This window comes from Rhea americana, unplaced genomic scaffold (genome assembly GCF_003343005.1).
Source record: "Rhea americana isolate MKP2758 unplaced genomic scaffold, rheAme1 scaffold_295, whole genome shotgun sequence".
In the NCBI taxonomy this organism is placed as follows: domain Eukaryota; kingdom Metazoa; phylum Chordata; class Aves; order Rheiformes; family Rheidae; genus Rhea; species Rhea americana.
The window spans coordinates 709,193-736,699 of NW_028186418.1; the positions used below are offsets into that span (position 1 = coordinate 709,193).

Here is a 27,507-nt window from a genome sequence, read left to right on the forward strand (position 1 = left end):
CGCGGGGCAGCGCGACCTCCCCGAGCCGGCAGGCCGCACTGGGCGCCGGGCGCGCGGCCCTCCTTGCCCCCGCCTGGCAGGCTATAAAACAGCCCCGCAAGCTCCACCAAGAGTTTTACAGCTTCACAAAGCACCGTAATTAGCTTAATTATACCATGTTCTCCCAGAGAATTAAACAGAAGTACAGTAATTGACTCAGTGTGGCATAGAAGCACAAGGAAATCAAAGGTGCAACGCACATTAAAGAGAAAAGCGAGTCAGAAACGTTTCTTTAAAAGCGAGAGGATTTCCTGTCGCAGTGCAAACATCTAAAGCTCCGCCAAAGCCGCTGCACCTGGTGCAACCTCGCTCGCGCTACCTGGCACGCTCGGGCGCCACGCGGCCGCCCGCGGCGGGGGAGGCAGAGCCCGGGCGCAGCCGCGGCGGGAGGACTGATGGACACCGGGCGCCAGCACTCCATTTCCTGCCTTTCATTTCGCACTGCGACGCTGTTTCTCGATACTTGCTGAAACGGTGGTTTTGTTTCAGCGTGCGCAGAGCTCGGTGGCACTGCAGCATGAGACCCTCCGCAGGAGAGCTCGCGTGTCAGGCTCTGTCCCGACTTGCTGCCCAGGCTGCAGAAGCTTGGCTGCAAAGCAGACTCTAGCTTGGTGACTACAAATCGTTTCCCTCTATTTGTTGCCCTGAAATGGTATCTCAGTATCAGCCCGTATGCGGTGGAACGGCTTCAAGGGCAGACGTAAGGACGTGCTCATGTGACAGGCAGGCTGGGCAGAAGCCTCCAGCCAGTTCATCTAACACTGCTCAACGGGGACTTTTGCTGCGCTTCAGCTGGAGGGGAGGACTGGAGAGTCTGACACACCAGCGAGCACTCAATTTCACTGGAAATCTTTCCCTTCCCTGCCACAAAGCCCTGCTCGATCTCTTGCCTCTGAAGCCAACGTCTAGATTTCAGAAACCTGAACTGCAAGTGGAAATTCCCTGCAGCGCGTTGACTATTGCATCTCCTGCTGGCACTTGTGGCAAGGGGAAAAAAAGTCACATGGCTTTCTGGACACACGTTTCACTAAGGAGTCTTGCATCAGAGGGCAGAAGCCAGCAGCCAGGAAAATAACTCCAATTACGGTAAATAAATCCCCAAATATGTGACAATCTGCCTTTTAAACAGGAAACAGAGGGGAATAAGCAAAGGAAGACTCTGGTCTAAACATTGCTGCCACCAGCCTCAAGAGCCCATGAGAGAGACTCTGAAGACACGTCTGGGCCAAAGCATTTTACCTGAACTTTGCTGATGTGTCTCAAGTCTGAGACAGCTTCCTTCCCTGAAAGGGAAGGCGCCGGCAGTTCCCAGCTTCGGTGCCAACCTCCAGCACTCCCAAATCCGGAGGGTCAGCTGCCACCCCTGGCCCTGTGCGTGTCCCTCAGCAGGCCCAGCGTTAGGAAGAGCCCGGCATGGCCGGGCACTGGAAGCAGCAGCACGGGCTGTGCGATTCCCGAGACGAGCAATGCAGGTGTCACAGAGTTGTGCTCTGTTTCTACCCTTTTGTCCGGCTCCCACAACAAGGGTTTGCGCTGCGCCTGGGCACAGAGAGTCACAACCTCTTGCTGAGGCCAGGGATGGTCTAGGTACAAAAGCAGACGCTTTGCACAGGCAACGACACATCAGTAACTGCTCGCTCTAGAGAGCGGACAACCGTACAACCCACGCAAAGCACACCACAGAGAAGGATGGACGACATGGAGACCTACTTGTCACAGAGCAGGCCTCCAGGCTTACTGCCACTTAAAAACTTCCACCCCAATGCAGCTGGGAAGAGCAGCAACCGGAAGGGAAGGGAAGGATGAACGTAACAACTAGTTTCTCCAAACATAAGGCCTCGGAAAAGTATTATTTGTCTTAACAACGCTCTGCTAAAGACAGTACTGCAGAGCCTTGCAAGGAAATAGCACATGGTGACTGCCAGGTGCATGCTGGCGATCTCTATATAGACAACTCAGTCCACATTCGCTACGCTACAACCGGAGCCGCAGCACCGCTCAGCCAGTTACAAAACCACTCAGCCCCAGCCCCACTGCACCTACCCGGCTGGGCTGCGTTTGCATTACAAACCCAAGTCCCTCAGGCTGCTCTCTCATGTGTGGGGCACATGACTGCAGGAGTTCAGCCTCCCCAAGACACAGCCCTTTGATAGGACCTCTTCATCTATTTCGCAGCTGCTGTGCCCAGAGCTGCTGCAAACTGTGGAACTGCCTGCTCCAGGGAGCCAGCTGGACTCAGGAGAAGCACATACTTTACCACGCGAGGAGGCAAATTAGGAGAAAAGGACTCAGCTCAGCTCTGCAAACATGGGAAGATCAAGTTGCTGCTTCTGCTATCTAGAGCCTGAGGCTTATTAGACTTTGTTTTGAACCTAATTTTAAAACTCCACCAAACCAAGGCAGCAGTCCACAACACTGCTTTATTTTTAAACTCACTCAACTGCACCGGACTCTCTTGGGTTCAACTCCCAGCACCTTTTGTCTGCTCCAACACGCAAGATGTGGTTAACGGCCTCATGAGAAGCCATTGAGATGTGGCCGCATCAGAAAAGTAGAAAATACTTTCAGTCGAGTCTTTTTCTGATACTGTGGTTAGCTCTTTGAGCAAAGCCCGGTCCCGTGTGGGAAATCAAAAAAGCAACGCAGAGATGGTCAGAGAAGAGGCCGAGTTCTGCCACCAAGGGCAGACACCACCAGTCTTCGCAATGTCTCTGGGGATATTTTAAGGGTTTGCACTTTAGCTTGCAAGTCAGAGCAGCTGCGGTCAGCAGTGAAGCTCACCCCACTCAGAGCGGAGCCGTGCATAGCGGCAGGGTGCCTGTGGAGCAGGCCATTGGCTCCACGTGTGGGGGATCTTTGGGTTCAGCAGTTCCTTCTAGCCAGGCAGGGATGCTGATCATATATGGCAAGAGGAGGAAGAAAACCCTCTACTTGCTTAGGAGCTGCTGTTGACTTGCACTAACCTGAGGAACCCTTGTCACGTCTATCAAGGAGACTTGGGCAAGATCAGCCTCTCAGAAGCTGGGGCAAGTCTTCCAAGAACAAGCAGGACTGCTCATGTTGGCAAACCCTTGCCAAAGCTACAGTCAGAGGAGACTTGTCCCTAGCACAGAATCTCTGTGAGCCTGGCAGAGGATCTCTGTGCCAAGCGGCATATGAACCAAAGGGGACAGACACTGCTCTGTAACGGCAGCAGGGAGTGGGGCTGAACCACCCCTAGCTTCACAAGCCTTTGAGGTTTCCTAGCCAGCCCTCTCCAGCGCAGAAAACCAGAGCTCATTCCACTTGTGCAGACAGACCCAGGAGAGCCGCAAACCAATGCCCAGCCTGACCCTGCCTGCCTGCACGAACCCTTCTCAAACCCCACGTGTGCTTCAGCAGCAGGACTGACGCTGGAGCAGCAGGTTTCTCTCCTCATTCATCAGCGTTTGCCAGAGGGGAAGCCACACAGGCTGGTCACCTTGCCCTGCTGAACTAGCCTTCTGGATGAAGCACAGGCCACTTGCTCACTCCTCAGATTGAGCCGCTTGCTCGGCCAGAACTTCCCCGTGCCTCCGTGCCCCGCCGCTGCTCAGCCCCAGGGGATGCACTCCATCCTCTCCATGTGCTGAGGATGCACATATGGCAGCCCCCCTCCCCTCTCCGCTTCCACCTAAGCCCGACCTCCTAACAAACTCCACACAGCCCAGCGCGACAGGACCTCGAGTGCCAGAAGGCATCCAGGTGCTGCAGCCTGATGCTTCACACCCACAGCCAGGCAAATTTGCTGGGATTTCCGGGAAGTGTCTCTAGGGTGCCCCGTGCTGCACCCCCACTTCGGGGCGCGCTTGTTAGGAATGCAGGCCTGTCGGGGGGAGAGGGGAAGTTATTCTGGTGGTGGCCTATGAATAACATCCAGTGATTTATAGGAAGTATAATCCAATAATACAGTAAAATAAAACAGTGTGTCTGAGATGGGTTTGATTCCAGGAATTATAAAACAAATTATTAAAGAGAGAGAGAAAGAAAAAAGCCTCAGAGAGGCCAGATTGGAGTAAATTGGGCACAGATGGGCTGGGAGGGGGTCTCTCTCTCTCCCCTCACCGAGATGCCCCTGCCGCAAGCACAGCTTCAATTAGTCTTTTCAGAAACCAGAGTTTTATTTCCCCAAATTACAGAATTAAAAAAAAAAAATTCTTGGAGTGTTTGTGGTTGGGATAAAGGGATCCAAACTCCTCTGCAAGTTGATTGTGCAGATGGCTACCAAACTGTTAAAAGGGCCACCCCACAAAGGTCCTGCCCCAGCCAGAACCCTGGTAATCACAACTAGCCCGTGATGGAAAGCTCCAGCAGCTGTACGTCCCAGCCGCGCAGAGCACCCGCTCTGCCTCCCTGGGCACACGCTGGCTTAGGTAGCCGAGGGCTGCAGCTGGACTCCCGCTCAGAAAGAGGCAACCGATGGCAAGAGCAGGGGAGCTCGGAGGGACCGCGGCCCGGGGGCAACCCACACTGGAGCAAAGGAAAACATGCAGGAAACAAGGAGCGGCAGACAGAAACCATTAATACATGTGACCCCAACCTCCTGTACCGCCCGTTGCCTCACCAAAGGAATTGGGACACATCAAGTGTAATCTGCAGTGAAAACAAGGAAAGATGAGACTAGGAAGGGGGTAGGATAGGTGTTTGGCTTAAGCTGAGCCTCGGGAAGGGGAGGAAGGGTGTTTACTTAAGTGTTTGATTATTTATGTTCTCTTTTTCTCAATACCCAGCTCAGTGATTAGAAGGTTGTGTTAACTGGCAATAAATTATGTAGAAATTCCCCAATTCAAAATTGTTCTGCTTGCGACACCACCCCACAAGCGCTCACACCGCTGGATCCTAGCACAAGAAAGTCATTAGACAGCAGACATTGGGCAAGTAAGCAAGTCTGAAAGCTTCCCAGGAGTAGCCAGGTCTCCAGACACCTGGGAGAAAAGGGAGGGAGCAACCTCCAGAGATCAACTTCCCCCGGACAGCTGGGAAAAGAGGTTCTCAGACAAGCCTCCCTCTCCGCCTGCAAACCCACGGATCTCCTCCTGCTGTTGGGAGTTTGCAGCCAAAGGTCAGACGGACACACACAACAGGAAGGGCACAAGCATGCTCTGATCCCATAGCTGTAGGAGGATTGCAGCAGGAGGGGATCTCTGGAGGGCATGGGACCAACTTAAAAGTCAGAGCCAGCTGCACAAAGCTCACGTAGCCAAGCTCCAGCTACACCAACCCCTGGCCCGCAGCTTCCAGTTAAGCCTGCCGGGCAGTTCGGACACCAGCAGGGCAGAACCGCTCCCCACACGCTTGCCCTGTGCCCCCGAGCCTCCCCCGTGCCCGCAGGCGCTGCTCGGCCCCCGCACGCCCACTGCTGCCGCTGCCCATGCTACTGCGACCCAGAAAGGTGACTCATGTGCTGGGAAATGGAAACACGCACCTTCCCGACAGCCGCGTCTGCAGCACGCTCCACTCAGTCCTCTGCCCACAGCAGCCCACACACTGGGGAAGGAGCCAACGCCTCTGCGCTGGGCACTTGGTAATAATTTAGCGAACATCTCACTTGCATTTTCAGCTCCAGGCCCTTTGCTTTTCTCCTCTGCACCCAGCTCCATCACCTCTTGATACCACACCGTCCGCACCGAGCCCAGCCTGGGCTTTGCCCAGCACTCGGCACTGAGACCAACCAGGCATTTCACTGACAACAGGATATCGCTGGCAAAGCAAATCCTAAGTAATATTACGGGGTCACCAGAGCAAGAAGCCCCCAGAGAAATCCCTTCAGGGCGCTAGGCATAATCAGATGGCAAACACAGTGCCATCCAGCCTGAAAGCATTTCACCGCCACCTGCTCTGCGCGCAGGCAGCAGGTCCCCGGCAGGAACGGTTTTGCTTTCTCTTGAGATCTGAGAGCTGGGAGCAACTGGCAGCTATTCACACAGGAGACAGGAAACTCCAGGAATACTTATTTTTCACAGGAGATAAAAAGCACTCCCTTTCTGTCACTCACATGCATCCAACAACTCGGTTACGGATGGAAAAGCAGAGTCCAGTGGTCTGAGAGCTGGGATTGCTTCCAGCTCTGCCACTGGGGCTTGCTGCATGGCCTAGACAAATCTCTTCCTCTCTTTACCACCCCCTCCTGTCTGCAGCACAGACACAGCTATTAATATACGTACCGGGGGGCTGCGCAGAGGCATTTGCTCATAATCGTAAAGTACTTTCCAGCTCAAAGATAAACACACTGTTGCTAGTTGGCACCTAACAGGAAGGAGGGCAAGGCTGCCTTGCTAATGGGACTTACAGCTCGCACAGAGCATCCTCCGGGCGAGAGGAAGGTGCCGGCGAGGCAGGCAGGGCAGCCGGCACCAGAGCGCGGGGAGCTGCACTTCCAGCCCCTCCGGCTGACGCCAGTGTGCTCCGTCAGCTGACCTCGGCCGCTAACCGCCGCTCTGACAAGTAGCCAACTGGCTCACAAGGGAGAAATCTTCCAGCAGCAGCTCTTTAAGGGCACGGTCCGATTGCCCATGTGGTGGCTTTGACTGAAATCCCTCAGCCAGGCAGAGGCCTCCATCTTTGGGATTTAAATCCTAAGCAATTGGCATGCTAAACGCTGCTTCCTCCCAAACAGGGAGTGCAGCCCCAACCCTGCTTCCAAACTGCACACCGCCTACCAAAGGAGCAGCTCAGGGAGAGCCGGGCACCTGCCCCTGTGCTCCTCTGAGGGGGGATGCAGGACAAAAGAGTATCCCGCAAGAACAATTTCAAGAGATCCTGTTTTGGTGGCATCCCTGTTGATCAAAACACTACACCTGCTTTGCTTTCTAGGTGCCTTAATATGGGGCATAGCCTGCAGCCCGGCTTTTCAGAGAGCAGCATCTGCCATCACATCACTCAGCTGCCTGCAACGGCTCAGCACAGGCACAGGCAGCCCCAGACAACACCACCGTCCCAACAGACAAGGCCTCCAGGATGCTCCCAGCCCGGGCACTGAACAGGGCCGGAGCTAAACACGAGGAAGACAGAACCATAAACCACTGCCTTCGTTCTGCGAGTGATGACTCAGGCTCCAGGGAGATGTGATGCCTCCTCACTCCTCAGTGTCACACACCTCACCCAACACCACTGAGGCCCAGCCAACATCCCTCTAACAGGCCAGAGCCCTTTTGCTGTCCACGAGCACACAGATACCCTCAGACATCCAACCACGGTTCTGCTTACCCAGTCCTCGGCTCCGTAAGTCCCCCCACCCTTCTCCACGAACAACTCAACCATACAAAGAACAGCTAATCCCCAGCCCGGTTCCCCTGAAGTAGCACGTGGTACCTTTGGGCTGGGAGTTGTGCACTGCAAACATGTTGATTGCCACAAGCTGGAGCATGCGGGTGCTTCCGATGGGAGGGGGGCTGTGCTGCAGCAGGACCTGGAACTCCCTCAGGACCTCCTCAGCCACCGCAGGGAAAGTCTCCATCCTGCAGACAGAGAGAGAGTCTGTAGAGCGCAGGCTATGCCCCGGGCTGAGGAGCGGTCAGTCAGCTCAGCTCACCCAGTGTCCTGTGGTCCTGGGGCACAGGGGTCCCCCTCAGCTCTCAGGGTTGCAGTTGCCCATCCAAGAGCTGCAGGGAATCACTGCCTGTGGAGTGAAGGTGCAGGCGGTGTGAGGGAGACGGCTGAAGCCTTCCTTAGAGAGGGTAGTGAGGGATTGCTCTATAACTGACAGGCAGCATTCCTTTGGCAGGAAAACACGGCCTTTATGAGTCATTTCTGACCAACTATTTTTTTCTACTGACTTCTACCAATCTGGGAAGGGTGCCAGGAGGCCAGCAGCTCACTTGGACCAGGCGCAGCCCATGGGACTCCCGAGAAACCCAGGCTGTAGCAAACTGCACACACTGGTGCCACATTGCGGATGTGGCAATTCCAGTGCATTGAACGCTGGCCAGAGCGTGCTCCCTCCAAAGGCACAGCGCCTGGGCCCTGGGCTCCTACATTGGCGCTGTGCACCCAGCAGAATAGGACCTCAAAGCACTGAGCCCCATCCCCCCAGCACTGTGGTTGAGCTCTCAAATCTCATCACTTAGAGCCCCACATTGCCCATGGGAAAGGGACACGCAGTTCCCTGCAGGCTAACAACTGGCCTCATCTAGCTGCTGGCACTGTCAACGCCGCAGCTGGTTCCTGCAGACACAGTGCTACCACCACTCATCAGCACGGAGCAGCCAACGGCTGCCGTGCCACGGCTGGGGATGGGGTGCCCTGTCAACGCCAAAGGCCTCAGCACTCCCAAGCACCCAAGGAAATCTGACATATTTATCCTGCTCTTCATTCGGCATCACTATGGGAATTAGCTGAGGTTACTTATCAGAGCACTGCTAGATCCTTAGCAATCTTCCAAGAGAAGAAGGGTCAAAAACTGAACCAGTTGTAAAGAAGAATATGGTTAAATCATGAAAATGACTGTGACGTGATTGCCCACAACAGCCCTCCCAAGAGATTCCTCAGCCTGTACCCCATGAAGGCAACTTTATAACCAATAAGGTATTAAAACCCTGTAAACTAGTGACAGAAGTTCTCCTGTCCCATTGCCTCTTCTGCTGAACTCACTTTGTTCCTCCTTACTCCTAAGCTCCAAAAAGCCACAACTAGACCCAGTAAAAACCGGTCTCAAAGCAACTGCCAGCTCCAGTTATCAGTGATACTGTACTAGTGTGCCCACACCGGGAGCAAGGGAGAGCCAAAATCTGCAGCGAGTAAGGCATGCAGAGCCAGGGCAGGCAACCTCAGGGGCCTCCATAGCAATTTCCTCTACCTTCCCCCAAGAGATGCAGATCTTGTGATATCAGCACGCTACAGACTGGATTAGCAAGCCACTTCTGGTAACCCACATGGGCAATTCTGCTGGGCTTCCCCAACAGACTTTCAGGGCAGTAATAGGCTCTATTTATAAAGACAGAAATGGCTTTTTCTTATCCATATTTCATGGATGCCTTTCAATAACCGGTCCTGCCCAGCAGCAGGGCTACCCTCTGCCTGGGCACTGCTCGCTGCAGCACTCTCACAAACACGGACTGCAATGAACAGACCCCTCAGACTTAGTAGCTGTGCAGAACGGAGCTGCTCTGTCAATGCAAAACTGCTGCTCCCCTTGAAGGGGCAACTTCCCTGGATGAGACATAGCAAGGGAATTAGAGCAAACTGAATGTTTCCAAAGACTTCCTAATTCTGAGAAATCTCAGACCCCATCCAGCAGCATCCTCCTAGGGCAGACAGGATGCTAGGGACAGAGCACTTTACTGGATGGGTTGTTAGCAAGATGAACATTACTGCCATGGAATAACAACAGTAAGGAGCGAGGGCTTCCTCAGTCCTGCCAGCTGTGCTTTGATATTGCAGCACATCTGGTACTGCATGCAGTAACCCCACTGAGCTCAGAACCAGCAGGTCTGGAGCACAACGGAAGCTTTTAATAAATTGCTTACCTGAGGTTTTAGGAGCAAAAGAGTCTAATTAGTGCAACATCATGTTTTCCATGCCCTTTCTTTTTTTTTAAAACAGACACAAAAAAAAAAAAAGAAAAAAAAAACAGATATATGACTGAAGAGCCTGCCCAAAGAGGACTAAACTATTCCTCACCTTTTACCTATTTCAAGCACGGAAGTTGTTTAGCAGGGCTGGACAATTTCTCTTCCTGTGTCATGGTATTACTTTCTAGTTCCTTTCTAAGTACTTCAGGGGATATTCTGCTATTAAACATACTTGGGTTTTCTAAATGACTGTCCTGGGAAAAAACGGCCTCAAAAGCTGCATCTTAATTTCACAAAAGTCTCAGGAGCCAAATGTGCAAGCAATCACTGCAACATCCCCATTAATCCCCCTGCTGGCACACGTTCAACCCGGAGCTCGGCCATGAGCGCAGCCCCAGCCTATCTGAGGACCAGCAGCTCCCTGGATGCTCTGCCCTCCGGCGTAGAGACGCTGTGCAGTTACCAAACCTTCAGAGGCTCTCATAGCTTTGCTCCTTTTTTTCCTGCAGGCAGGAGGACATCCAGTTCTGCCTCCCTGCTGCAGGCCAGCTCGCTGCCCACAATCAGATAATCGGTGCCTTGTGACTCAGGCAGAGATCAGCAGCGCTGGCAGCGAGCGGCTTGCTCTCCCTCGGAGGCCCAGATCGTCAACAAATTGGCCGACACATCTCCTACTTTCCATTGCTATAAGAAGGGTCCAAAATCAAGCTTATGCCACTCCTGACTAGCCACCTCAGACAGTGCATTATACAAAGCAAAGACTTTTGGCTACACCGCAGAGTTACTGCTGGCATCCGTACTACTCCTCCACCTCCTGCACCATGATGCTCCTTCTCTGCAAGCAGCGAGGGAGGACAGGGCCAGAYCCAGGCAGGGAACTGCCCACCTGAGTCAGAAAAGCCCAGCAGTTACTGGGACAAGAAGCCACTTAGCATCTGCACTGCTTTTGCCTAAGCGGCCTGGAAAAGGTCTCTCAATCCTTTCATCTGTAGTCAAGAGACCCAGAAGGGACCGAAGGAGCTAGCAGAGCTGATGCTACTACATCTGCTTATGAGAAAACAGCAGGCTCAGGCAGAGACCACCGTTGCCGCAGCAAGAGCGGAGACTGTGTTTGGCCCCGTGTGAGGTCTCGCCACGACAGCCACCCCCGTACAACCGCCTCTGCTGCTCAGCGCCACTGGCACCTGACAGCGCGCGGGGTGGGGAGAGCTCCGCTCCACGGGAAGCCTGCCGGCGGCTGGGCTGAACTCTGCTCCTGGGTCATAAGCACGTCCTCCGAGCTGGGATCTCAGCCCAGGCCTGAATCAGACTTGCTTTGCTTCAAGGATAGCTTTTCAATTATTTGAAACCAATTTACGACAGACATTGCCAAGGGCGCTGTGTACAAACCAGTTCCCATAGGCAGGGCAGCTCTTGGCTATGAGGCTTTCACCAAGATGGCAGCAAGGAGCCCAAGGGCTCGGCTCGTCGGGGCACACTCCGGCCAGCGGCTCTCGGCCGCTGGATCGTTCTGTCCTGACAGCTTCGCACTCCTTGCGGGCAGCAGCTGCCAAGTCTTCCCCGGAGCCACCTACCCGCTGGCTAAAAGTGGGGCAAGAGGAGAGGAGGAGGAAAAAACAGAAATTTCAGAAGGAAGGAGCGTGGCTAGGGCACGGGAGAGAGAGGAAACTGCCTCTAGTCCCTCCTGCACGCACATCAGCAGCCTCTGCCAGAGGGTCCCGGTGCAGGACCAGGCCTTGAAATGGGGGAAGAAAAAGCCCAAACAATCTCGAGCATGGACCAGAGGGCGGGTATGGAGAATAGGAACCAGGAGGCTAGGCCTGCAAGAATTCACACCCTGTGCCCTCAGCTCCAAACACAGCTTAGTTGCTAACAATATTAAATTCCAAAAAGACTTGTAATGTAGGAAAATAAAATAAACATCCTGCACACTTACCCAATCCTGGTAAACAGCTTCCCATGGGCATGGAGAAAACTGAGGATGAACCTTTTGTTCAGCTGCATGGGAAAAAAAAAAAAAGAGAGAGAGAGAGAGGGGAGAAAACAATTAAACTCTCTCCGACTTCCTGAGAATTAAGAACGTCCCCAGTGACAGAAGAACCTGGCCTGGATGCTGGGGGTGGCACTGGAGATGGGAACCAAATGGACATGCCCAAACTCTTACAAACATCATGCACTCAGGCAAGGGCAAGTGCCAAACAGCTGGAGCGCGAGCGGGGAGAGGGCGGTGGAGACACAGCACCCTCTGCCGGGACCTCAGCGCCCTCGCAGCGGCGGGACCCGGCCTCGCCGGCACCCGCCTCGAGGCGCCCGGACCCCGGGCGCAGATTTTACTGCCCCGCAGGGGAGATTTCTGCTGGACTCAGCTCAGGGGCAAAAACTCCCGTTTGCACTCTGCTCTGCAAGCGCGAAGCGCCGCACAGCCCAGAGGCGCTCGCTGCTCGGGGCATCCTSACGGCTTACTCAGGAGTCCCCAAATGCATCGTCTCCCACTACCGTTTCCCGCCAACAGGAAAAAAAAAACAACAAAAATAAAAACCAGAAGCAACTTCTCCAGCGCTCAGCGATTCCAGCGGAGGCTGAAGGCAGCCCTGCTCAGTGCAGAGCGGGAGAGGAATAGCCTCATTAACACTTCTCTGCAGAAAACCAAACACCGAGTTCAGCAGCAAAGCCGGGAACGCTCGTTTGTGCYGTGCCAGAATCGGCTTTCAGAAGCAAGGAAGGATTGGGATGGTGCTGCACCTTTTCGTTTAACTCTAGCCTCAAACTACAGAGAGGAAACTTGTGTTCGCTTTTATCAGAATCTTTGATTTTATTTATCTCTCCCCCCCCCCCGAAAGCCTGCAGCACTACACCACCGAGCCTGGGGCAGGGCTTGGCATTTCCCCAGTGCGTTGATACCGCGACGCGGAGCCAAGGGGATGCAGAGGAAGCTGTCCGCAGCACACGGTGCACGGGCAGCTTCCTGCCCCGCTTCGATCCAGTAACACCAGCGTCTAACTTGAACAATTTCTGTCTCTCTAAACCACCTTTGCTAGTTCAGCAGAGCTCTGGGTTTTCCCACTCCTTCTCTAAACTGTTTTGAAAATGGCTGTGGGTGGGTAAGTAGTCACTGTGCGTGGCCGTGGAGGTGGCTGCGTTACAGCAGAAGGGGACCGTCCTTCCTCTCGCCTCCGCCACGCGAGCGCGAGGCGTTCACCTAGCACCCACAAACCCGGGCAGCCTCCGCGCGACCAGAACAGCCGGCCCCGAGCGCCGCGCAGGGAGACGCTGGCCAGGAGCGGCCCAGCCTGAACGCACCGCAGCTCCGCTCCCATTTGCGCAGGATTTTTAACCACTCCAAAGGTCAGCAGCAGCGCTTCTATTTACAGGGGGAAACAGAAGCACAGAAAGAGGAAGAGATCGAGGCCACCCGGCAGGGCTGGGGCGGCCCCTCGCCGAGTGCCAGGCCCCAGCCCATCTGATGGGGTGCTGGACCTCCAGGCRGCACCGAGCCTCCTGCTCCCGCCAGGCTCCAAGGTCAGACCTGGCCGCAGAGCACAGTCATCGCAGGCAGTCCTGGCTCCGGCACTAGCTCCCCCCTCGTTCGCTGTGCTCCTCGGCTCATGCCGCTGCTTATATAAGTGGCTCGGCAAGGTGCGATTGCTTGGTTAGGGGTAATTAACCTGGGCTGAATTCCCCCAGGACCCACGCAGGAGAACGATGCCCCGCTGCAGAGTTGCTCCTGGGCCATGCRCGAGTTTAAACATAAAAACTGTCTCATAAAACAAGCCAGACCAATTAAACTGGCCCTCGCAGCAAGGGGCTCTTGCTTACTCACTCTTTTACTATTGCYCTAAAGAGCCCTTCGCACTGGAACTCAACTTCACTTGCCACCATTTTATTAACTCTGCASATGAAACCAAGACGAGACTGGGGAGCACTGGGACAGCAGGGCAAAGCGAGGKCCCTTGTCCAGCAGCGTACAGGCAGCTGCTTCTCCACCAGCCTCGTTCGGACACCAGGGAGGCTCAGAGCTTGAAACTGCTAACACTTTTTACACTTTTTTTTTTCCCCAGGCAACAGCTTGTGGGAGGAAAAAACTAGCTGGTGACCAGCTTGGTGGCTCCAGCACTTATCACATACCCTGTCAGAGATGCGGCCAGTACCGCAGCATGGCAAAGCCCGACAGCTCCGAGCCTGCAGCTYGAGCACAAGAGCCCTGGCAGCGTCGGGGGCAGGCAGGGCTCTCTCCCACAGCAAGGCCACGTGCTTCAGCCGCCTGCAAGGGCAGGTAAAAGCAGCTCCATCAGCTCGGCCCTTTGAYGGAGGCGTATTTAGAAGAGATGTTCCCCATCAACCGAGAGGAGTCTGCAGCTCAACCTACCTCTGTGGGCAAGCCTGTGGCAACGCTGCTTGGCCCGCTGCACGCAAGGGAAGGAAAAAATAGGACAGGGCAGGAGTGTTTTCCTCCTAGGCCCACGTTTGGCCCACAGCCTCAGCAGCAAAACATGCAAATGCTACACCACCTTCCCGGCAGCTGCGGGGCACCAAAACTCCCCACCCTGAACGGAAAGCGACACCCAGAGCCCGCAGGGAAGCTCGAGGCAGAGCGGTCCCACGGACATGCCTGGCTCCGGGGAGGCAGCGCCTCGGCTTCGCCCCCACCTTCGCAAGCGGAGCTCTGCGCTCTGCCTTTCCACCTGCAGTCCCAAGGACTAACCAGCCACATCGCACCGAAACCAGTGCTGAACTGGGACGCATACACACATGCACAGACACTTTTTTTTAAAGGAAGCAAAGACGAACACAGGATACCTGCCTCTAGGGAAGAAGCGTGTCTCATATGTCTTGCCAACTTAAGCACGAGCCCAGCAAGCCCAGGCAGCGGCCCGTGTGCCCCAGTGCTGGGGCATCTCAAGCAGGCACCTCTCAGGCTTTTTTCACCACTTCTTCTCTCACAGCCTCAAGGTTTTGATGAGCTCATCACTTAACTTTGGACCTTTCATCTCCGAGTTCAWGCTAAGGCCACGGGTCGCTTTTACTAGGCTTTTCTCTGAATGACTCTGTAGTGACTCACCTGCCCGTCACCCGCCGGGAGCCCTCCCTGCTCCTCCCGTCGTACGCTGCTTCTCACAGTGAGAGGGAAACGGCGACTTCCACCGCGCTGCCCAGCTTTGGGGCAGTAAGGAGGAAGTCCCGTCACCTGCTGTGCTGCGTTCACACGGTGGAAGGGAGCACTTCCCCAAAGCCCTGCTAACCTGCTCGTTACCCTGACGGTGTTAGCATGAGACCTGTAACTTCTCCCTGGCTTTGCTTCACTCGCTGCAAGGTCCATCAGCCCCAAGAGATGGTCCCTCCAAAGGCTTCCTCAAAACAGCACCCTGAAGGCAGATCCACGTGCTGAGGTCAGGATGCCAGGGAAGCGTGGGCTCCTCGTGCACGTGCGTCACTGCCCGCCGCACCGCATGCTGCTCCGTGGGCAGCGGCAGCRAGTCTGGCTAGCCCCAGCGGGTTGCTGGGGAAAGAGTCCATGAAGTCAGGCTGATACAGCAATGCAACTATGTCAAGAAATGGACTTCAGCCCTTTTAGTTGAAAGGCGGGCATCACAGATATGGAAGTTATGAGCATATAGTGAAGGCATTAGCTATAAAAACAAACCAGCTGTCAAGAAGAAGAGGGGTCCCTGCACACAGTAGTGCCTGAAGCTGAAAACAGCTGTTTTGGCTGTCATGAGTCAGCATGTGCAGACAGACTAAATCCACCTGGGAAGAGGCAACCTCACCAGAGGAAGCAACCCACTGCTGCTCGGGGAGCATTCGCACACTGCAGCGCCAACCAAACTGGATTCGTTACCATGGAAGAAATCAACAGTGACTAACAACTGCTCGTGGAGAGGCTAAGCGCAGAGATAGCAACAGTACTAGAACAGCCAGCTCAAATCAGAGAGAGGCCACAGGGAGTACGTCCTGACAACGTGCAGAACAGAGGCAGTCAGACAGGATAAAGAAAGGTTTGTCATGTCTTGAGCCAGAAAAGAAGAAAGCGAGACCCAATCTCAAGGGATCGCACGCTGAACAAAAAGGGCTGAAAACACATCTCCCAGGCCAGTGCAAAAACACAGGAAACACCATCAGGGTGCACAGGAAAAGGAGTGGCACAAACTAGGCCAGGAAGCAGAGATCCTGCGCTCGAACCCAGCACAGATCCATTTGGCTTGGGGTGACGAGCRCACAGAGCTTTGGCACCTGAGCATCAGGCCCAGCTGTGAAGGAGGCACCAAATAAGGGAAGGATTCTGGAGCAGTGACTCCTAGGGAAAAACCATTTCAAGTTAAAAATTGTTACTTCAGGTTTGGAAGTAAATTTCAGGATCTGGTCTTTATCAAGCGAAGCAAACTTTCTTCAACATCAGCAAAGCATCTGTGGAGCAGAAAGCAGTGTCAGAGTCAAAATAGGCTGCAAAAGACAAGTCCATTAATCAAGAGACCAGATGCAAGACTGCCTGTAACAAATGCGCTGTCTCCACCAGAGTGGAAGGGATTGGAGCGCAGCGGGACATTCTCAAAAGTCTAGGGGTATCCTCAGTGACACGGGGTTGGGATACAGATCACAGGGCCACACAGCTCAGCTCCAAAACACTTAACCACACTCATCCCAAATACCTTCAGGGTTTCCTGGCCAACTAGGCTTTTCCAGGCATGGCTTCCTTGCTGGGAATCAAGTGAAAAAACATCCAAACACCCAAACCATGCCATATTCTCACTCCCAGCTCAGAGGCCAGATATACCACATTAACTGGTAAGATTACACCTATCTTTCGCAGGCAGCTCCTTCAGAGCTGCACAGACTCAGTTCAACACCAGTGGGGAGTTCACTACTTCTTCTGGAGAGGTCTTACAAACCTTGAGCCTTTATCCCATGCCAGCCGAAAATGAAGGCACAGTCCTCGCCGGTGTTTTCCAGGGCAATCTCTCATTCAAATAAAACCTAGCAGTGATAAAGAGGTTCTGGGAAGCCCACTGCAGCATCACTGGCAAGATACTAGGAAGAGATCTTTACCGTTACAGGCAAAGCGCTGGTGGAAAGTGTTTTGCACAAATGGCTGTTGCATAAGGGAGAAGAGGCAAAGATTTACAAAATACCCACAATCTTGCAGGCAAATTCCAACTGGGCTAATTACCATAATCATTTCTCTCCATGTACTACCTGCAACCATGAACAGACACAGAGCTCACCTTGTTTCTTCTTGCCAAATATTCCAGTGCAGATTTCTGTTTAGCAGTTGCAATGTCTTGCCCAGAACTGGATTAATTCCATAGTATAGAAGCAATTCCAGTGGGAATCCTAATACTTAACGTGAGGCACTACAAAAATGTAAAATCCAGTTGGCTACATTGTAGAAGAAAGAGGGAATCCTGAAATATTGTGGGTTTGAGACATACAAATTTCATCTACAGCTAAGAGAACTCCAGGCACTCAGGTAGCTTCCCAGTCTTCTGGACTGCAGCAGCTATGACTTCTGGACACCTCTCACRGCTATAAGAAGTTACAAGCCAGCATTTTAGCAAGAGAAAAAGAGGCATTCAGGAAGCCTCTTAGTAAAACACTGAATTTCTGATTTTTCCCCTTCATCACTGCAGTGGACAGGTGAGATGAGAAATATGGGTAAGAAAATTGTGCACTTCTGTAAACTAAAATCAGGCCATAGAGACTACACTGGCTCTGAAACAAAACCCTGACCTACAACTGTACTTACTTAATAATAAAAACTTTCCATTTACGAAAAACAGGTCAAATAAATTACAAGTTTGGTTAAAAAAGAAATCACATGCATATAAATATTCCAAGACACTTGTAAAGCATTTAAATTAGTAACATGCAACATTCTTGAAAAATAAATTATACTAAACATAGTATATTAAAAATAGATTAAAAACTAATTAAGTAGCAATGGTCTTCAGAGAACTCTCCTTGAACTGAATGGAAAATGGTTGGTACAGACTGGCTGGCAAGATTTTTAGCAATGAACTGAAAATAAAGTCTGTTGACAAACTGCCTGTGATATGAAGATGGATAGAGCAATAAGTAATAATGGTCAGTTCAAAATCCAAGTTTTTCCAACATCAGAAGTGCTGTTATGTATCTGGGATGATGTAGAGTAAGTCTCCAGGGCTCTACCCCAAGCACTTACTCCACAAAAGCTATAGAAAATACCATGGCTGCGYTCCCAGGGCAAGGCCTAGTGAAAAGGGTTAATGCATCCCTTGAAGGTACAAGCAGAGAGCAGGCACTGGACAGCACTTTTACCTCTATATACGGCACTGGCGAGACTGACACTGAAATACTGCATTCAGTTCTAGTGCCCATATTCTTAAAAGGATGCTGAAAAATTGGAAAGAGTCCAAAAAACGGCCATAAAAGTGATTCAAAGGCTAGAAATGATGGCTTGCCATGAAAAACTTAAACAGCTCAATCTGTTTAGTGTATCAGAAAGACTGGGAGGTGATTTGATTGCAAGTGCAAAGTGCCTCCATGGTACTTAAGGGCTCTTTACACTAGCAGAATAGTAAAGAACAAGAACAAGTGAGAAACATTCACTGTGGAAATAAGGCACAAATGTTTCAGAACCAGTGCAATTATCCCTGGAACAAACTTCCCAGGAAAAGACTGGATTCTCAAGACTGGACGTCTTTCTGGAAGCCTTGTGTTAGCCAARCACAAGTTACTTGGCTTCATACAGTTGTAGGGTGAAATTTAAGTACCTGTGATATTCAGGAGATCAGAATAGATGATCTAATAGTCCCTGCTGGCCATAAACTCCATGAATCTATGCAAACATGCCAGAGAGTCCTCAACTGAGATATCAAGTTAACTTTCAACACACAACTTTTCACAAATTGGCTTTGGTGCTGCAGGTCGTTTAGGACATATGCTCAACTCTTCAAGGCTGCATCTGGTTAAGCAYCGAAAGAAAGATGACCAGACAGAGCCATTCTATGTCCAACAGGTATGGCTGTGTGCTTTGCATTGACACAGCTCCAACTAGCAAAGAGCAGCTAATACCCAAATACTTACTGTTTGCTGAGAGAGAAGAGCATCCCTTTCCTAAGATAGAAAACTGACATCGAGAAATGCATGATGAGTTCTGGTCATATGAGATCTCCTGTTAACACAGCCCAGCATGTTTTCAGCTTTCTTCACTACCACAGAGCAGATTTTTTGTGGGGTCAAGCATGCAGGAGGGAGATATGAGGCCCCTAGTCACTGAACAAATAGCATCAGGAAAGAGTTCRGCTCCAAAATGCTTTTCACATCTGGGTTACAAAAAGAGCTCTTTGGCGTTCCAAGTTTACCTGGTTTTATTTACTTGCCTGTAATGGAACTCCGAAGAGTAACAAAGAAGTTAAGAAAGGAGAAAACTCTAAAGACCTAAACCCACATGTCTTAGGAAGGCATTAGAAAGGCCAAAAGAGAAGACATTTGGACAATAAGCTGAGCAGAAACAGAGCCTTCCAGAAGGACATTAGTGTTACCACAGCTCTTCACCCTCCTGCCCTCCGAGCCATGCGCACCAGCAGGGATAACAGCAGTGACTCGCAGCCAGCCCACGCTCAGCACAGCTCTCCACAACCAGGAGAACCCCAGGCAGGAGTGCCATAAGAGGGCTGAGCACTGCTACCCCGCTGCATTTGCRGCGTACTTCTAGAGCCTTCACTTCTATCCAGACAGTTTACACAGAGCACGAAGGCATCTCCCTCTCCGCTTTCAATCATGCGGCAACGAAAGCTGCTGGGGAGGAAGAGTAAAGCCAAGGACAGAGGAAATGACACAGACTCAAGCAGGTTCCACTCCCTGATCCTCCGGAAGGAAATTTCTTTCCTAGTACCCACCTCCACGGTGGATATGAACACTGTCTGGAAACAGCTCATTCAACACTGAAAAAGAAATAAATACTGCCCATTCCCCAGGGCAGAATAATCATTTTGGCTGTGGAATAAGAGGTGCCATCCCAGAAAGTGTATAGCAGACAGGACAAAAAGTTGGACTGGGACAAGTTCAGACAGAGACCAAGGTTAGACTAACAAAAAAAGAGCTCAAGAGAAATCAGTCTAATAGCCTTCACCCTGCTCTGGGAAATTTCCCAACCCTGTTATTAGACATTTTACTTCCTTTATCAGCACTGCCAATTCCTGCAGTACTCGTCTGAGCTGCAAACTCTCCCTCCCACCACCACACTGCAGTGCCTGGATCATCAAACTCGCTGCCACGAGAAAGGACTAATGTGCAGCAGCAGGAGCGGGTTTGGTTACACACAAATCCCGGGCTGATCAGCACCAGCAGGAGAGGAAATGAGGAAAGAGTGAATGACAGGGAAAGGCGGTTTCTGGATGATTGTACTTGGTTTTAGAGTATAAAAAGCTTGTTCGAATTGAAGTCTTGCCGCCCTCACCACAGCCTCTCTGAGCCCTGGGATATAGCGGAGCCCCTTACACAGGCATAAGTCATTGACATCCTTGTAGTGCTCCCACCTCTGATCCACCGCGATACTTAACACACATTAGCACCAGATGCCTGTTACCGGAAGGAGACCATGTCGGTATCTCTCCCCTTCGAGTTACGTTAGTCCCTGCCTTGTTCTTCACAGTTAAATAAAACCACCAACATGGTCTAAAAAGAAAAAAAATATATATATAACACCAGCTTCTGGAAACTCTTACTGATAGTTTAGCCTTCGCTTTCTGAGTGGCAATAAAAGGTCAAGTTGYGCTGAAAAGTAACGCGTTGGTTCCAGGTGACATGTACGCACATGCCATGTCGCTCACCAGGCCTCCCGAGCTCGAGGGAGCTGTGGGAGGCACAGCAGAGCCGTATCGAAGATCAGTTTAGCAGAGCAGTATTGACTGAACATCAAGGGCTCAAACAAGGAGGTAGAGCATCTCTGGTGGGATTTCTAGTGCAGGAACTGCAACAAAGGAGGACTTCATCAGGCTGTTTTTTTTTCCTTCCTTCACAAGTAAAAAAAAAAAAAAAAAAAAGGTGCAAACATAGGAGGGTGCACAACTGGCAAAAAAAGCCAGGGCTAGCTGCATGGCTGAATGTCACGTCTCAAGCCCAGAGAGGCTAGAAGTGTGGTTTAGTGTTTAACCATCGTCAACTGCAGCCTGGCACTCTTAACTTCCTCCCTAGAGGAGGCTTCTCTCTGCTAGGGGAAAGAAACCAACCTTACCACGCGAAACAAAACGGCTAGAGTAAAAATAAAGCCCCAAGGTGGTTTGGTGACCGAGGTCATGCTAGGAGGTGAGGAGGGTTTGCAGGCTGGGGAACGCACTCAGAAATGCTCACACTGCCAACCAAAAGAGAGATTACAGAAAAGGAGGCAGGGCAGAGAATTAACGCGAGTCCAGCAGTAAAGAGGCTGAGAAGTCTCTTTCGCACGCCACCTGCTCCCCCGTGCTTGATACACAGTTTGTAAACCGTTTCCTAAACACAGAGGAAAAAAACCCAGACCCAGTCCTGACCTCCACGAATGAGTAACCAAAGCTGACTGCTTCCTGCAAGCTTACAGGGGTGAGGAAAGGAGACTGTCTGGGCAGGAGAGAGGGAATTCCAGGTTCCTCCCTCTTGATTCCTGCTTTGGGCACATGAGTTAAGGATTCAACATCTCTTACTGCTTTTTCATGCAGGCAGCAGGCAAAGGAGAGAAACAAGGTTGCCTTTAGCTGACTGCTAGTGCTGCATTCCCACCACGGAGAGCTCTCCTGCTTGTTTCTGCACCGCGGGGGAGCCCAGCAGCAGATCACARCGCTGCAAAGGTGCAGATCAAATACAAGGCAATACAGCAACAAGAATCAGGGCGATATGGAAGCACTACTCTCCCTTGACAGCAAGGGCAGGCTGTAATTCAACAGACCACAGACGAGATCACGCAAGACAAACACTAGGGAGCACCTAACCATAGGGGAGACAAAACTTCCTGACCCGACAGAAACCACCTTCCTGCAACAAGGTCCTGAGAGCAGCCTGACCCAAGGCCCTGCTGTGAGACCTTGCATATGTCCTGCTACCAGCTTCTGCACTACGARAAAAAGTGGGGACACTCCTTCATGTGTCCCCTCCCTTTGGGGACACACCTCTGCCACCATTCTGGTGCAGCTCAGGCATAAAACACATGYCAGTGATGGCCTCAGCACACAGCCTGGGGGCGTCTTCAGGCACTGCTGGTCTGTTGGGTTTCCAGTTCCTCCACTCTCTGCACAGGAAGATAATGTTGGGAATAAAAACGCTGCAAGTAGCCAAGAGCAGGTGCAGGCCTGGGGGGCTCGTGGGGCATCACGTGCAGGCTGCAGGCCCACCCTTCTGGGGAGCTGCGTCCCAGAGGCGAGGGGAAGAGAGGAGAAGGGCAGCAAACGCTGCGCCTGCGCCGTCACGCTGCCCCTCTACACCAGGCACGCAGCCCTACCTGCTCCAACTCACTTCCCCCATCAGAGGCTCCCCAAGAGGATCATTCAGAGCACTTTGCCCACTTGACCCCAAGAGGCAGTAAATGAGGGAACCTTGTACTTCTCCAGCAGGGACTATTCATAAGAGCCCGCATGGAAGAGAAGAGGTCAGGCCTCATCTTTCACACTGCCCTGGGAAGCGTTACCCAGCCGCTCTGGGAGCGCRGACCTGCTCCCATCAGCCCGGCAGCAGGCTTGGGGCGGACGTCTCCAAAACAACGAGCTTCCCAAGCGCACCTGGATGGGAAAGCGGGCCATCGCTGCAGCCGTACATCATGGCCACTCGGGCCTGTCACTTATTCCTAGTCATGCGTAATGGAAGAGCTACAGGATGAGGACAGAGCAGAGCGTGAAGGGAGCCATCCTCGACAGACGGGGCTGCCTCTGTGGTGTATCTGCATGTGCAGCGCTGGGCCCCTCTCCCAGGTGCTCAGCTCACACTGTAACAGCCTTTGGACACGCCAGGYGCTCACAGAGCCTGCAGGCAGCGACGGCAGAGCAACCCCAGTTCTGAGCACAGATCACCGCCGCCATCCCCTGCGATCGGCCCGAAGCGAAGGGCAGGCTGACGGAGCAAAASGGCACAGAAAAAGAATACTAACAGACTACCATGAGGTTTTATCCCACCGCTCCCCTAGAAGCACCCCACTCCAGATGCGTAGCCCCAGAGACAGCTCCCACAGAGAAAAAATTGTATCGACTGAAGTCAGCTAGAAGAAAGAGCTAGCACCGAGTCACCCGAGTGGCTGCTGCCCAAGAGGAACAAGCACACACAGCAGAAACAGTAAACGCAGCCAAGGAAAAACGGATGTGAAACATGCAGGAGCTGACCAGGACAGTGACCCTTTTCCCAGGAAGCACACATGCCCGCCACTAAGGCAGCAGCCTGGGCAGCCCCCCGGACTCCTCACCGCTCCCGGAGGCACAGGCATTCAGAAAACGTGCCTCTTCCTGCCTTGGACTGCTATTGGCAGTGGTGGTGTAAGTGTTGCCCATGCAGCGTTGTGATGCAAGGGCCAGAGAGGCAAAATCAGAAATAAAACTAAGAAGAGGGGAAAGACCAACAAAGGTGGAAGGTGAGAATGCTTGGAAACATCTCATCTCAGAGAGAAAAAAAGTCATAGCTAGTGGCAAAGGCAGTCCCAAACAGGTGTTGCTGAACAACCTCCAAGCAAGCTGAATCCAGACCGAGGGGGAAAGAAGGAAGCAGGACAACTCTCACAACCTACCTTCTTTGAGAAGGGAGAGCCCCCATGCCACCATAAAGGACCATCTCCCTGTGTCCTTAACGCTGATTTGATTTTTTAAGACGTTGGAGAGGCAAGGAGACCACTGGGTCCAAAAGCGACTAGCACTACTCACCTGAAAGAACACAAGCAAGCATCCAAAGATGCACACTGCTTACAGCTCTGACACTTTGCCACCCTCTCTCCCCTCATCCTGCTTGGGCACAGGCTTGTCCCCACGTGCTCAAAACCGCACCCATTACCAGTAGAAAATGACACTTGTTTGTACAATATGCTTCCATGCAAGAGTGTGGTAGGAACAAAGTAGGAATAAAACGGTAAGAAACCCTCTATATTCAGTATATAGTGGGGACCTTGTTCTCCTGTTTTACTGGTAGACATCTTGGTGGTATTTACTACTCATCTGTAGAAACAGCTACGCACTGCCCACACCCCGCGTTGCTGAGAAGACAGACTGTAAAGAAAAGGAGGTTAAAACTCGCTCTGAACTTCAGAGCTAATGATTCCACCATAATTTCTCTGCTATTGCAAAAGGTGTTGCTCCATGAGCACCCTTGGAGAACCATACAAATGTAGTAACTTTGCCCCTAACCAACCAACAGGCTGAGTGGAAATGGTTCCTGTAGCCAATGCACAGGGCCAGAGAGCAGATCCCTGTTCTGGTCTTAGCTTTCTGAAGGGCTTTTTGGGTGGCCATACCAAACTTCTGATAGCTCTGCTAGATTGACCTCTCATAAAGAAGCTAGGAGGCTTAATTCTTTAATGATTATAAAGTATTCAGACATCTGAAGAGAAGTATTATTTAATTACTGTAGTGCCAAGGGAGAGCCTCTCTTCCTAATCTTAGCTGCAGCTATGGAGTAATCTTTATTAGTGAATGCATGCTGCGTGATAACATAAGGAAGTATCTACTGCAGAGCACAGGCAGCAGGCCATAGCAACTGTGGGAACCGTAACTCAGCATTTCCTGACAGGGGTGATTAAAATCTCAAACTCAGTGTAATATTAACACTTTCTCAAGAGATTGACAGCAYATTTGCCCTGTTTACTTTACCAATTCACAGTATGCACAGTAAGCTGCAKACAGACTATCAGATTCAAGATCAATACAGACCCAAGGCAAATGAAACCATTGGCAGAGAAGAAACAGGACCCAGCTCTTTAGCTCACTTTGCTGTATCCAGTAAGGTTTTTTTCAGTTTCTTATTGGAATCCTACACAAAGCAACGAGGGCACTGGGTCAGCCTAGACTTTCATGTCATTGCACCCCTGGAAACAGGCACCGTACAAGAGACCACAGAGCACATCTGAAAAAAGATTCACAGAATGAAACCCCAAAAGGCTACAGGCATAACGGACACAGCCCTTAAAGGGCAGGCTGCAACCCAAATACTTCTTCAGTGTGTTTGAAACAGTCACAAAGAAAGAGGATGCCCTCCACGCCATCAGTGTCAAATTCAGCTACTGAGAAAGGGGTCAAATGGAGATGCATGCTCCTTGGTGTGGACAGATGGTACACTCCTTGAATTCTGTATCTTCCTAGAAAACATAATAGAGCAAACAGTGGAAGAAGCAGCTATGCCAAAACTCTATCTAAACACAAAGTGCCAAGGCAAATTACTAACACTGCATGCCACCTCTCCTTGTCACAGCAACACTCACAGCAGGCACTGGCCTTCCACAGCCTCTCCATCACACTAACTCCAGTCAGCTACCTTTTGACATGGAAAGAAATTCATGAGGTTTGTGTCTTTATCTAGGGCTGCAGAAGAAAAAAAAAAAATCAGCACAGAAAAAGAAAGTGCAAACATGTGCTGAGCAGGCTTGCCGCTTGCTGGCAGGGATAGCGTGCAGATGAGCAGGTCCTGGGATGGTAATCCATTCAGCATCTCCCTGCCACGCAGGCCACAACATGGGACTGGCCACTAATTGCCTTCACAATGAAGGAACCAACAACTGAGAACAGAAATCATCCCCAACCAATTTCACACTGTCTACCAAACAGCCAGCATCTCCATAGTAAGAAAGCAATCACCTTTGGCTTGGGCTGGGTTTGAAGTGGCAGCCTCAGTACAAACGGTYCAAGGGGTCCCTCTCCTGCACCTCTGCCCTGTTCACATCCTGAGCTGTTTGGCTCTCCGCTGGTGTTATATCTGCTTCTAAAAGCAGGACACTTTCACATTCCACCCTGTAAAATTCCCTTCTCTGGCCCTGAAACAGTAAACAGCTGCCATAAAGACTGATGTCCAAGAAGCTACCTGTAGAGCACAACTGTCAGTATAAATGGAAGAACATGGCTTGCCTCAGTCTTTTTCAAGAGCTAAAGCTGACAATCAAGGAACCAGAGAGGCAGTGAAACAGTTTAGACTCAGTTCCTTAAAATGACAYGTAACCACCGGCACACATCCCCCTGGGAGAAGAACTGTTCCCTTCCATCCCAGCACCCCGGACGAGGGTGGCAATGCTGCCAGGACAAGGGCTGCAGCCTGCCTCAGCCCAGGCAAAGCCCTTCAGAGGCCAAACAGTGCCACACAGTGGCAAGACACCGACTGCTCAGCTCCCCCAATCCCCTGGAAGCACTGAGAGACGAGGTGAGGAAGAGGATGTAGGCTGAAGAAGCAAAAAGTCCAGAGCTTCCCAAAGACCTGCTGTTGTCATCTTGGGCCACAGCTCCACAACACGGAAACTTTGACAGTGACGCAGGCTTCAGGGTTCTTTACTGCATGGTTATTTTTAATCCCGAGCAGTTCAGTGACATGGTCACAGCGCAGTCCCACAAGTAGTTGGGTTAATGCAAGCAACAGTGGTACATCGCAGCATAGCAGCGGACACAAGCAACTCAAATAGAAATATCCTGGCTGCCAAAATCAGCAACGCCCAGACCTGCACCCTCAATGCTCCCTCTTCTTTTGCTGCTGTGTTTCTGAGTGCATAGCCTTTCAGTCGGAGCGGAGAAAGCTTTCCACAAACCAGCCTTTCAAACAGATGAAAAATCCAGACTAAGGGCAGAAACCAGACAACACGGTGCAGCAATCTGCACTGCAGAGAGTATTGCCCCTCAACAAGCAGACCAAGGGCAAGCTCTAGCAAACATCACTGCACTGTAAACAATAACATATTGCTGCCCCAGCTTTGCTAGCAGCTACACTACCTCACACTGGAGAGCTGCAAAAGTGCCTCAAAACTCCCAGTGCCTCAAAACCACAATATCTTATGTCAAACCATCTTCATCAATGATTTACAGAGAGGCTAAAGCTTGGCACATGTTTCTTTCAGTGTTGCTGAGGAAGCAAAGGTCTCCAGAAGAGAAGCTGAGGAGAGGGAAAACAACTGAGGGCAGTAACATCTCAAAAATGCTACAGCAATGATGTGCCAGCGTTTAACTTTCAAAGCCTTAAGACTTCAGCCTGGTTCCACCCAGCTGAAGTCACAAAATAGTTATAAAAGTGCAATAATCTCTTGAGAAGCTCTGAGTCCCACAGTATGTGGAGAAGGTCTTCTCAGTTCTGTTTAGCTTACATCCTTAACAGCCATTTTAGGACAGGCAGCCCAGAGCTCCCTGGCAAGTTCTCTTGCAGGCCGCAAGTGCCAAAACAGTGCAAGGATTCCTAGAGGATGAGCTCCCAACCATGGGCTGCCTTCGCCTGCATTCCTATGCCTGACAAACAGAGTTCACTTGGGCTCCTCTTGCAAGGTACACAGCTTGAATGGAGTGATGAGAGATGCCATTAGTCTCTTTCTTTTCTTTTTTTCTTCTTGCAGACAGAAAGAAATAGTTTGGAAAGCTTTTTTTCCTTGCAGTCAAAAAGGAAATAGAACAATGCAAATATTACACCTACACTGGAAATTAAAACCATGGTTTCCACATTCCCAGTACAAATCTCCAATCATCTGGCATTAGGACAAGTGACCCACTTCCAGAACAAGCCTCAAAGCTTACAGAATCACTGTCAACCCTGCTCTTCAGCATCTGACCTCATTTCCTACCAGCAACCTCACCCAAGCTAGAGCTTTCAGCAAGGCATTTTGCTGCATCTTCTGTTTGTGCCTTTCCTATTCTGTATCAGCCACACCAGCACAAGTTGCCAAGAAACGGATGGTAATAACATGCTTTAAACATGAGAGGCACAAGGTCACCAGCTCCTCAGCCTGACCCAGGCACAGCTCCCATAGGGGAAGCCAAAACACTGGAAAATTTAGCAACAGGAAAGC

At 51.5% G+C, this 27,507-nt stretch overlaps 1 protein-coding gene across 1 annotated transcript in view; it reads right to left on the bottom strand.

Annotated features, from left to right (window-relative positions):
* SMG6 (SMG6 nonsense mediated mRNA decay factor) overlaps window positions 1-27,507 on the bottom strand; it is a 112,414-nt gene that overhangs the window by 74,781 nt on the left and 10,126 nt on the right. The window contains exons 9-10 of the mRNA XM_085309296.1: window positions 11,503-11,564; window positions 7,369-7,514 (exon numbers count right to left, since the gene is read on the bottom strand). Coding sequence (XP_085165422.1) covers window positions 7,369-7,514; window positions 11,503-11,564 — 208 coding nt within the window. The remainder of the gene's footprint in view (window positions 1-7,368; window positions 7,515-11,502; window positions 11,565-27,507) is intronic.